Source organism: Tachypleus tridentatus, chromosome 6 (assembly GCF_004210375.1).
Source record: "Tachypleus tridentatus isolate NWPU-2018 chromosome 6, ASM421037v1, whole genome shotgun sequence".
In the NCBI taxonomy this organism is placed as follows: domain Eukaryota; kingdom Metazoa; phylum Arthropoda; class Merostomata; order Xiphosura; family Limulidae; genus Tachypleus; species Tachypleus tridentatus.
Window position 1 is genome coordinate 70,912,253 of NC_134830.1, and position 12,496 is coordinate 70,924,748.

The window sequence follows — 12,496 nt, forward strand, 5'->3', positions numbered from 1 at the left end:
TATTGAACTAACGTAGAAAATGGAATTTTAATGTTTTATTGGACTTTAGCTCAGGCGCACTCTACACACCTACGAAACAAGTACAATTATTTATTACTGTTTTAAATGAAAAATCGTTCTTATCAATTAAAATCACAGACAGTTTCGAATTATAAACATTGAGGAAGTTCACTGAAAATCACTGCTTTTGCGAGTTAAACGGTCAAAAAAATTCAAATGTTTGCAAAAAAAAAATGGAAAAGAATGTTTAAAAAGAAAGAATACTGATTACATCTACCATTAAAGCTTCCTAGAAAACAAAAATATATTTATGGGCGTAAATGATCTGGAAAGAATGCCCTGATATTCACGTGACCTGATCGCTCACACAGCATTTGATCTTGTGAAACGTTTGAACAAAATATTATCGAATACATTCTTGCGACTCCTTGAGAAATTCTAGTCTCATACGTACAGAGACAAACAATACTACTAACATGTTTCAAGATGAAAAATAAAATTGTGTTGAAGGAATTATAGATTTTAACAAGAATCGTAACAAACGTGAAAAACTCTTAACTACATTAACTGAAGAGTATCCGAGTTGAAGGATTCAAATAAAACCTGCATTATATTTTAATATAAGAAATCGTTTTTTCTATGAAGTGGTTATGAATTCAGCCTTACCTCCCAGATAAAAAGAGCTCAGTGTTTTTATGTGCAGTGGTAAATTATCATTAATGGTCATAATAATCATTTTTGTAACAAACGCTTTGAACTATCTTCATATGCTTTAATAGCTAGCATGATATGATACGTAATAACATAATATACCTTTTTTTTTCAGGAATACAACTTATAAATTCTGGAAAATTCAGAAACTTTGATGTTATTTTAATAATTTACGCCTCTTCTTCATTTTTATACACTATTTTTTGTGATTAATTATTTGAAAAATACTCATCAAAGGTGGGCAAAAATGTATTTGAACATTGGCCATACAATCCATTTTTTTATCAACAAATGTGTATTAATGGCAAATAAAATAGGAAGTCTTAACTTCTTTGATCTTCTTTGAAAAGATTCAACTTAACGTACAACTTCATGCTAAATATGATAGAATTTGCCAACAGTGGAAGATAAAACGAAGGACGCATTTCTTTTAAGAAAGTGACATTTCAAGTCATTTGCCCTCTTCAATAAACGCTAAATTGTACTTTCTTGCAGGAAGTATTTCTCATATTTTTATTCTCCCAAATGATGGATGAATTATAAACATTACTGTAAAGAAAGTAAAAAAGATAAGAGCGATGCATAAGATACCATCATATGGGTTCATTTAACCTGATATATTTTTTTTTGCATTTGTTATTCAAACAAAATATTTTTGAAACAGTGAGTAATAAATAACTTATTTATTGAATTCATTTATAAATACCTGCAGTGGCTCAACGGTAAAGAACAAATTTCGATACTTGTAGTTGGACAGCACAAATAGCCCATTGTGATGCTTTGCGGTTAAATAGAAACAAACTAAACATTCAAAATTATTAATGATATAGTTTGCTGAAGAAATTACTTTATATATACATAGGTATGACTGTCCTTAAAAAACTAATTTTAATCGCAAATAAGCAAATAACAACTTTTTTTCAAAACAATTTCTCACAAAGCTATGCACAAAAAGTTTGTTTGGTGAATTTCCTTCAAAGCTACCCTAATTTAGAAATGATAGTTAAAATGAAAAGAAGTAATCGATACCAATACCGACAACTCTTCGGGTACTCTAATCGAATAGCGGTATTGACCATTATATTATAGCGTCCCCACAGCTGAAAGAATGAACATGTTAGCTGGTGAGATTCATACACAAATGATTAACTGTGTATATCCGTTCTTAATTTTAAGCTGTTAGATAACTAGTCAACAAAATTCTACAGAGTCTTTTTTTTAGTTAACAACAATTTTGCAGTATTTAAATTCTTTAGACTACGAAATATATTTTATACCACACTACATAATACATATGATGTGTTTAGCATCAGCTGTGACTAAAACAACAGCATCTGTTCCTAAAATATGCTACATGGAGCGTGTGGTCGATAAAGGATATTTAAATAAATGGATCGTTCATTGAATATCATAAAAGTACTATTTGGTTCTAAAATCTCGATTACTGATTACTACATTTCCATATAAAAGGATCTGCAATATCTAACTAGTTCCTCTGATAATTTATTCTCTGACTTACAACAGTTAGAGCAGTTTGTCTATGAGTCGTGATATCTGCATTGGTTCTTATCTTAGTTATTTAAAAATATAATTTATGACTTTGGGCCTTCGTTTTGTTTTACATGTCCTTCCCCCTCTGGTGGCTCAGCAGTGAGTATGAGGGTTTATAATGCTCAAACTTGGGTTTTGACACCAACGGTGGGCTGATCACAGGTAGCCAGTTGTGTAGCTTTGTATTTACAGTAAACAAGCAAACAAAAGCCTATTTACGCAATTTTAGAAACGTTAGTAACGTCAAGAAGTTGAACTATATGGAAAAGAAACAATTTCCTCTTATTCTTTTTTCATTTAACAAAATCCATATATTAAATAGAAACACCATTTATAATATATAATGGTGATATAAATATTCTGATTTTGGCAAAACATATAATTTAAAAAGAATGTTATTAAAACTTCTGTGTTCAGCTTTATTTTTCATTTTCAATTATATGAAATGTTTTAGAAGAAAGGGAGAAGTCGCATAACAACAACACATATAATCAATATGAAGCATACCTTCCACTAAAATCAGTGGAAAATCTATTCTTAAAGAAGCAACACATACCCACCTATGCCACGAGCTGTCCCCACTGTGTATGTTTATTGTTAATTCAACGTGAAGACGCTCTTTTCAGAGCGGAGAATCAAACTGCTCCACCTGATGTCCAGAGAATGGAGTATCAAAGTTTCTGTAAGTTAACGATACGTCGCCATGTACCGTTCATATCCAACTGTCATAAAATACATGAAATAACGGAAGTCGGTATTGACTTCTGACAAATAAGCAGTATTCTACTTGAAATTCCAAAGTGAACAGAGATTGATTTCATATAGCTTCCGGAAGAAGTTTAGCCAAAATTTCAATTTATAGAATGTAAATTTGAATACGTTTAATATTTTAGGGTAAAGAAAGCTTGACGCTCTATTTTCGCTGCTCTCTTATTCAAGTATGGATTCGCTCTGAAATAGAAAAAAAAATCGTTTTCTCTTTCAAAAGGATCATTTTTTCTATTCATTTCTAAAACTAATGTCCCTTTTCGCATGTTAAAAATATGAAATGATTCAAAAAGTGCTTTTAAGTCGGTTATAACGTTTTATGCAATGTATGTTTAGAACATAAGATAGTGGTTAACGTCTAATGTAACAGATGTAAAAAAAAACAATTGAAGATTATAACACTTTGGAATACTTTTTACTATTGAATTTCAATTTTCGTGGGAACATAGTTCTGAACTCTGATATTTTGGATTTGCATCTATCATTTTTGGCTTTAAAGTTTTAAAATTTTGATTTTATGAATTTATAAAATGAAAACTTTGCATAACGGTATATACGAAAAAAATGCTATTATAATATATATTTTTCACCTGCTATCAATTAATTTTGTGTGGTTAGCATATTAACTTTTCGACTATTTTAATGCTGTTGAATGTTGCCTTTAAAGATGTGAAAGAGGTTTAGGCTGCTGACTTCGCAAAATGAAACCTGTTAATTTCGTAGGACGTCATCTGTCGCACTATTGATAACCAATTTTTCTCTATATAATATTAAAACAAGTGTCATGCAGAAAGGTAATTACAGATGCTTACCATATTTATAAATTGCCTATAATCAGCTGGAAACTAAAAATAGCAAGCGATATAATTAAGTATTGTTTTGCTTCAGCTGTTTTTGGTTACGTTCTTTAAAATACGGTTCAACATATGTCGAATTCGACATTAGCAAAAATAGCATATTAATGTTTTCATTTCACTGTTAACATCTGTCTGTTATTACCTGTTTACGAATAGATCTACAGCAAATGCAGGAAGTATCCAAAGTTCTTCTGTTTCGTTTAAGATTCGTAAGTTAAAACTTAGATATAATTCAATTATGTAGCTATGCATATGTTAAGAAGAGGAATATCACTGCTAATTAACCTTTAAATGCTCATTTCATTAATATTTTAACCCTTGTTCTAATTTAAAACATAAATAACCTTTCATGACGATAATTGTTCCATATTAATTTTTACACATCACATAGCTTACTATCAAATTATAGGTTGTTTTTTTTTCTATCATTCTCTTGTTTTCTCATTAAATCGATATATGGACATACCTGAAACACTCAGAAGACTATCCTTATGTAGAAATTGGTTTTAAAAATCATGGGATCAGCAAATTGTACATGTCTATCGCCAGTGGCCTGGAGTGGAGTTGTTGTTGTGCAGCCAGCAACAGTCTTTCACGGTCCCTACTTTCCACAAGTAAGCTTTCTTTATTTTGTTCTTACCAGCTATTATTTATTTCTTAACATAAAGTGGTCAGTCGATAAAACTTTTTGAAACGAAATCACTTCTTTTTTAACTAGCTTCCATAAAACCTAAATCATTTAGTTCTAGCAATTATAATGCCTTAATTATGAACTTTGTTCATACTGAAAGCAGAAGTACTCATTTAAATATTAAGAACTCGTTTTCAAAAGAGTGTTGTATCAGTTGTTATACTTTAAACCGTTTATTATTCAACCAATGTGATACTTTTTTTTGTTAACTTGAAATTTAATGTTGTCAACAATGTTTCCAGTTCAAGTGACTGACTTTTTGGTAATTCAGTAATTAGGCAATGCTAGCATATATAAAAAACCAATATATTTCTCAGTATGTTTTTGACACAATAAAAATTATACATTTTCCAAGAGATTCGGAATGTTTTCAACATGCATAGAAAAGAATTGAATAAATTGTCATCTTTTTTAATAAATCATTACTAAGTACGTACACATTTGAAAAATTACAAATGATACGGATTTCAAAATTGAGACATTACAATTACTACAGTTGAAGGTTGGTCACAGCTTCAGTTTAATTCTGCGGCAATTACATTTGCTGTCATTCTTTGTTTGTTTGTTTTTGAAATTCGTATAAAGTTATACGAAGGCTATCTGCGCTAGCAGTGTAGAACTAGAGGGAAGGCAGCTAGTCATCACCACCCACTGCCAAATCTTGGGCTACTCTTTTACCAACTAATAGTGGTATTGACCGTCACATTATAACGCCACCACGGCAGAAAGAGCGAGCATATTTGATGTGGCGGGGATTCGAACTCGCAATCCTCGGATTACGAATCGAATGCCTTAAACACCGGGCCATGCTGGGTCATGACTGTCATTTATGGCATCATATGTGTTGAAAACTAAAGACTTCCTACCTCCAAATCTGGCACGAATGGTTCTAGCTAACTGCAATATTTCTTTGACAATCTTAGTTCATTTTAATATGGAAAAAAAATGCGCACGACAACAACAGTTGATGATGAAAGACGATAAAGTTTAATTTCCAAAAGTTACACATGTATTTTGATAAAGACATTTGAAAAGACTTCCACAAATAAATATATTGTTATGATACCATTTAATTTATTCATATTTTGTTATAAACGGCACATTTATATCATGAGCACTAGCCGTCCATAATTTTGAAACAAAAACTAAATGGAAAACAGCTAGTTTAAACTGCCCAACACTAACTTGTGCGCTTATCTAATCAAAGACTGTATCTTATTGTCACTCTTATAACCCACCTACGGCACCAAGATGCAAAGCGAGATTTACTGTGGGAAGGGTAATATAATGCGATCCAATAAATCTTTGATTCGAAGCACAGTGGTATGTTTGCAGACTTAGAACGCTAAAAACTGGGTTTCGATACCCATGGTGGACAGAGCACAGATAGTTCATTGCATATCTTTGTGCTTAATTAAAACAAACAAACAAACAACCAGACGCTTGACACAGAGACATGGGTCATGTTTGACCTCTATGAACCGGTGGCTAGCGACCACCCTGCTCTAGCTTACAGTAATTAACATATTCGTATTCTTTTTCGAGCAGATAGCGAACAATTCTGAATCTGTTATGCTGTAAATATATATATATATAAATGTACTTTTACTTAAATAATTATTTGCTTTAGCATTATTCTTCTATTTATACCTTTAAAAATAATGAAAATGCCTTTAGATGGCACTGCATTGCAAAAAAGAGCGGCTTTAACTGGAACTTAGTTAATAAGCGAGACTTGTGTGCTTATTCTCGTTGAGAATAACAGTAATTAACAGTAAGATTGGAGGGTGTGTAGTTTATTTTGTTGTTGTTATACTTCATAGGCACCCCAGTATCGTCAAAATAATATTCACTGGCAGAAAATGTCCTATTCAGTTGTTGAAAGAGGTCGTCCAAATTCGCTACAATACAAGGTTTATTTTCGTAAGTTACGTATTAATATATTTAATATATATATATTTTTGATTATTACATTCCACACTTCGTTTTTTTGCGTAAACTTCAGGTTGAAGTTTCTAAATAACCAGTAACATAATCGTATCGTGAGTTTGCAATTCTTCTCGTTCGTAATACTTTGCAAATCAATGGAACAAACATGATACTGCCCTGTAAATTGTAGTATACGTTCTATAGAAGTAAGTCACTGAGCAATATTATGTTATTGTTATTTTTGTTTGTTTGTTCATTTATTTAAAGTTATATTAAACATAGCAAGATATGCAAAGCACAACATACAATTTGAATTACAGATTTGTTTCTCACAACTGATTAAACCCATACCAAACAAAATTCCTTTATTCAATTATTCTAAGGAAGTATCCAACTTCCAAGTTATCTGTGTTAAATTATGTTTTATTTTAAAATTCTACCCACACAACTTATATATTTCTGAGAACATACCATGATAAACTTGTTTTTGTAACCCATTCCTTACATCTTCACATTTTTCCTGTTTTGACTTTTGCTTCACAAAGGTCATAGTAGTGCATGCTAGTATGTTCTGGTATTTAAAATAGTTAATACTTTCTTGGTTTTGACACAATGTATATTTTGCTTATCTTGAAAATTAAACTTGCACTAGTATACTTGGAAATATGTTTGGTCTTGACTGAAGTCATTATTGTGGCTTTGAAGCACTTTTTGGACAATATAAGATTAGTGTTACAATCTGTTCCTTGTCCATCATGATGGATATGTTGCATTGTGGAGATAATAGAATATGCAACAATATTCAATTATGTTCTAGACCTTATGTACTCTTTTAAAGAAATTGGAAAATCCACCCTTGCCATAGAAACATTTCTTGCACAATGTTTAACAACTTGCATTAAGATTTTTTCATTTATCACCAACCAGTTTATCCTATAACACTCCTACGAAAAGTGGGGCCTAATAGGCCCCAGAGCAACCTGAAAGGTTATTAATATTAGGCTAATAAATTTGTATTTAAATGAAATTGTCATTTCATTTGATTCATTTAAATACAAATTTATTAGCCTAATATTAATAACCTTTCAAGTTGCTCTGGGGCCTATTATGCCCCACTTTTCGTAGGAGTGATAAACATTTCTGTTTGCATGTAAGGTTTTAAAACTGCTGGTTGGCTATCACATGATAGTTTTGTAGTGTCTGTTCCTGACATTTATTGTGATTTGTCATCATTTGAAACATGTAGTAGATCTGTTACTTTTTTACTGTCATTTTGAGTTGTTGTTTTTTAACCCTTGGCAGTCATCTGAAGTTATCAGTCACATTTTGTTTCTTGATTGCAATTGTATTTTCTTTAAATTGCTCATGTTGAGAGGAACTGATTACAGGTTTTTGAATGCATAGTACTTATTTATGAATTATGATTTTTGTACAGGCCTATAGATGGCAGCATGACCCAGTGGAATTAAAAGTGACTTGCAAGTTAAATATGCATATACTTTCTTTAATTAAGCCACCACTCCAAAAAATTCTCCAACTTCCAGAATGTATTCTGAAAGGTTATTTCCAGCCACCTTTACATTGCTGTAATGGGGTAGTAGAAGAATTCTAGAATTGTTCTAATATTTATTTGCACATAAATTTATCACGTTATTTGGAAAACCCAAGCTAATGCACTTACTTTTGCCATATAAAAATATTCCGTGTTAATTGAAAGCTCTCTTTCAGGTCTTTGATAATATTTGAGCATGTACAGTATATGTTAAACTTGCAGTCAAAAGAATAACTTTGATAAATTTGCTGACAGTAAGAGATTATAGGGCATGTACATTTGCAGACTAATAATACACTGTTGATTATTTTACTTAATTAGAGGATGCTTAGTTCAACATTTATTTCAATATTAGATGTATCACATGTAGACAGGATTTTTTGGTTTTTCCACACAGCAATTATTTTAAGTTTCAAACTACCTCTTTCGAACATTTTGGAAATAACTTTATTATTACTATAAATGCTAATTCAGTGTGAGAATATATTGTATATTCTTGCACAGAACCATTGACACTCAACTTGGGGTAATGCATTCCTCTTGGCTCCCATTTGATGTTAATTTCTCTGTCCCCTGGTTCTTATTTATGAACATGTACAGTGCTAGTTTACTTGGAGTTGAAATGACAAAGCATGATTCAAGAGTTTCATTCCCTGAATTCAAGTTAGATGTTTGTACTAATGGCTGAATCTTTATATAACTGTTTTGGTAAGGTTAATACAACCTAATACAGCTTATCAAGTTTATTGTATCGGCTGTAATGGAAAGACACTTTGTTCCTGGTTGTATCATACATAGATTCTAATTTAAACTGTGGAGAATTCTAAAAAATACTTGGCTTGTATTTTAACTAAACCAAACATTTAGATCCTGGAAAGATGAATGGTGGTGCTTTATTGAATGCCAACTCCAGTATATAATTTTTTAATGTACTATTGGTGGTTTTTATTTTTTTAGGTTGTTAAAGTGTAAAAATAACTTACATTTGTTTAGAAAATTAGTGGAGCATTTCAGATTATGAGATAAATGTTACTATATAGTTGAGGGAGGAACAATTAAGAACATGGTCTGTCCTTTTCTTCTTTTCCATTATGTTTCATGTATAAAAATGATCAAATATTTCCATTCGTGTGCTAGGCTTTTGCCTTGTTAGAAAATAAATTTAACCTGAACTGACCTTTTAAAATTACTTTTAAAGCAAAGCTTGTTTTATGTTTTTTAAATAAATGTATCATAAATGCACACATACCTATAATTTGTGTGACAGTGTTAAAAATATAAATGTTATGAATCTGTACAATTTGTCTATTTTAAATTTAACTTTCTGAAGTTGAAATTACAGAACAGTTGTTGATATGAATAAAAATATTGTTTCTAAAATTTATGAATTACTAAATTATTTTAGTCCAACTAATGCTTAATTAAATGCTTGTTTCCAAGAAAAATATTGTTTTCATTGGTTATGCTTGAAATATGTTAGCATTAAAATTGTTGTAGTTAATCAGTAGTTCCAGTAGATGAAAATACATCTGTCACTTAAACATTTTAAGCATTACATGTATATCTCTTTGATACAGTGTGAATATTATCATAAATAAATTTAAGGCTTGCTACTTGTTTTCCTTATTATTTTTAAACAGTAACATGTTTTGTAGCCTTTGTAACTTGAATATTGTGGTAAGTGCTTTAAAGCAGAATAGTGTTTGCACAATGTTTTCAATTAAAATTTATTTTGATTCTTGATTTTTTTCAAATTGTTTTAAAGGTAATGAATTTGGCCCAATATCACCATTTCATGACATTCCAGTATTTGCTGACAAGAAAAACAACATTTACAATATGGTTGTTGAGGTACCACGATGGACTAATGCTAAAATGGAGGTAATTTGATATGAATTCTTGATTTGGATAAACCTTTCATTTACATATTTTATTTCAATAAAGCATACATGTTATGCAGTTCTGTGTTTGTCCACTACTTTGTATTTCAGGTATCCTTAATCAGAAGGTAAGTGAACACTCATTATCTGAGAAAAACTACAGCTTTACTTTATTAGGCTTGGCATATTCATTTTAGTTGTAATGAGATACATTAGTTCCAAAATGTACTTACCATGCACTGACAATATAGCTATTCCTCGACATCAGCTTTGCCTATTTAAGCATTTGTCTCGTATGCTTCATTCTTTTCTATACCTCACTTAAATGTCCTTGGCAATATCTGAGTAGCAAATTTCTCCAGTCTCTTCAATGCACCCTCTATACTGATACTGTATATTAACACCTCCCTCAGTTAACACTATGTAACACAAATTTTGTTCCTGGATAGTATGTGTTATTTCTTAATTGCTTATGCTGTAAAAGTGCGAAAAATAGCCATATTCCCTTCAATCTTTGCTCTTGTGACCTGGATAATGAAATTTAGAAATTAACATATATTCTATGTAAAAATGAGCAAATTTGTACATTATCATTTACATAAGGTCTTTATAAAACAACATATAAATCAAGATTTACATGTATTTATACTAAAGTTATTCAAAAATGTTTAGAAGTAAGTAGTTTTTATAGATTTACAACTGTTATGTAAATCACTTTCACGTATCAGCCCCCAAATATAGTCTCCCATCATGTTTTCATTATACGCTCCTTGGTAGCAGTGTTCAAAGTCCAGTATACCTTGGTGGAAGTGCTTACCTTGCTCCTCTGAGTATGCTCCCATGTTTTCCTTGAATTTATCAAGATAAGCATTAAGAATATGGATTTTCAAGGACGTTCTGCAGCCCATTTTTTCTTAGTTCTTCACCAGAACCTCAACCAGTACCACATAATGTTTGGTCCTGTGATTGCCCAAGAAGCCCTGAACCACTGTGACAAAGCTGCCCCAAGCTTTTCTTCCTTCCTACTGAGCTTCTTGGGGAATTCTGTGCATTCCAGGATCATCTTTATTTGTGGTCCATCAAAGACATCAGCTTTGACCTTTGCCTCAGACAGCTTAGGGAAGAAGTCTTGAAAGTACTTTAAGCTGCAGACTCCTTATCAAGAGCTGTGACAAATTGTTTCATGAGTCAAATTTTTATGTGCATTGGTGGGAACATCTTCTGGAGGTCCACTAGTGGCTCACACTTGACATTGTGCCTTCCCACAGTTGTAATACGCTGTGGTGTCCCTGCTGTCCCAAAGGCAAAGATAATGGGGAAACTTGGTAAAGCCTTCTTGGAAGGGTCCACCATACAGAAGTAGCAATTGCTTGAATGGTTAGTGGGTTCATGCCAAATTCTTGGGATAGTGAACTTCATGGCTCTCTTTTCACCTTTGTACCATTCTGCAAAGGAGCAAAATAAAATTGTTATTATGAAGAATAAATTTATTTCATCCACAACTAATGTGTAAAAGGTTCATGCATAATATTTTATATGTGATATTTTTTCTATACTATTGGAAATTAAACTATATTTAAATTTTAAAAGGTCTAAAATTTGTATAATATAAAATCTTACTATTCAAGCAAGCAAAAATTGTTCGTCTTACCTTCTAGAGTTTCTTGCAGTGCTCGCAGGTAAAGAAAGGTATCCAGGGTTTGTCTTGATCCCTGACAGGCATGCTGAAATATACCTTCTAGGTTTCACACATTTTAGCAGATGCTATCAAAGAGTACTTTTTCGCTCTTGTCTTGATACATTGGCCACATACGTAGCAGAAAGTGTCTGGAGAACGCTTGCAGCTTCTTGATGCCATCTCTGATAAAATCAGATAGGTCTATGTGTTCACCTATGCAGCTAGAATTAAACTGAAGTGGTGAGTGGTGAGCTCCCTATATATATATTACTATGGAGAGTTCTAGAAAATTCTAAAAGGTACTTGAAAGTTCTCGTAAGTTCTACAACATTCCCAGAAAATTCTTTATCAGCTACTTAGCAACTTACCTGGAATGTTATAGAAAATGGGTAAATTTGAAAATTTCATTACCCAGGTCACAAAAGTGAAGTTTGAAGATAAAAATTGATCTTTTCCATTTACTTTAGGCATAAGCAATTGAGAAATAATACTTTCTGTCCAGGAACAAGAAAAAGTAAAAAATTTTGTTACATAGTGTAATATAATACTTTTCCTCAACAAACTGTTGGTCAGTTTTTTCCAATAAACTGTTACTCATCATCCCATTATGGATTGAGATTTTTATACTAAATTTTTTTAACACTGTATTTGTGGATGTGGATTCCCATATTACTCTTGTCAGCAATGTGGCTAATCTGACCTTCGCTATTTCTCCTTTGTCGTTTAGCATCTCTCTACAGTTGGGGAGAGTCACTTTCAGTTGGGGCTGTCTATGTTTTTATCTGCTGAGAGATGGAGACATTTGTTTGGCCTGGGGTATTTTTCCTAGTGTTTTTGAAGTTTCCTTTTTTGTTGTTGATCCTTGGGTATATTTGGATT

The 12,496-nt window shown here is 31.8% G+C and overlaps 1 protein-coding gene across 4 annotated transcripts in view; it reads left to right on the forward strand.

The window, feature by feature from the left end:
- Nucleotides 1-6,267: 6,267 nt before the first annotated feature.
- Nucleotides 6,268-12,496, forward strand: part of LOC143252771 (inorganic pyrophosphatase-like) — a 38,606-nt gene continuing 32,377 nt past the window's right edge. For all 4 annotated transcript variants that reach the window (XM_076505435.1, XM_076505436.1, XM_076505438.1 and 1 more), the window contains exons 1-2: nt 6,268-6,501; nt 9,825-9,940. In XM_076505435.1, coding sequence (XP_076361550.1) covers nt 6,441-6,501; nt 9,825-9,940 — 177 coding nt within the window. In that variant the 5' untranslated portion in view covers nt 6,268-6,440. The remainder of the gene's footprint in view (nt 6,502-9,824; nt 9,941-12,496) is intronic.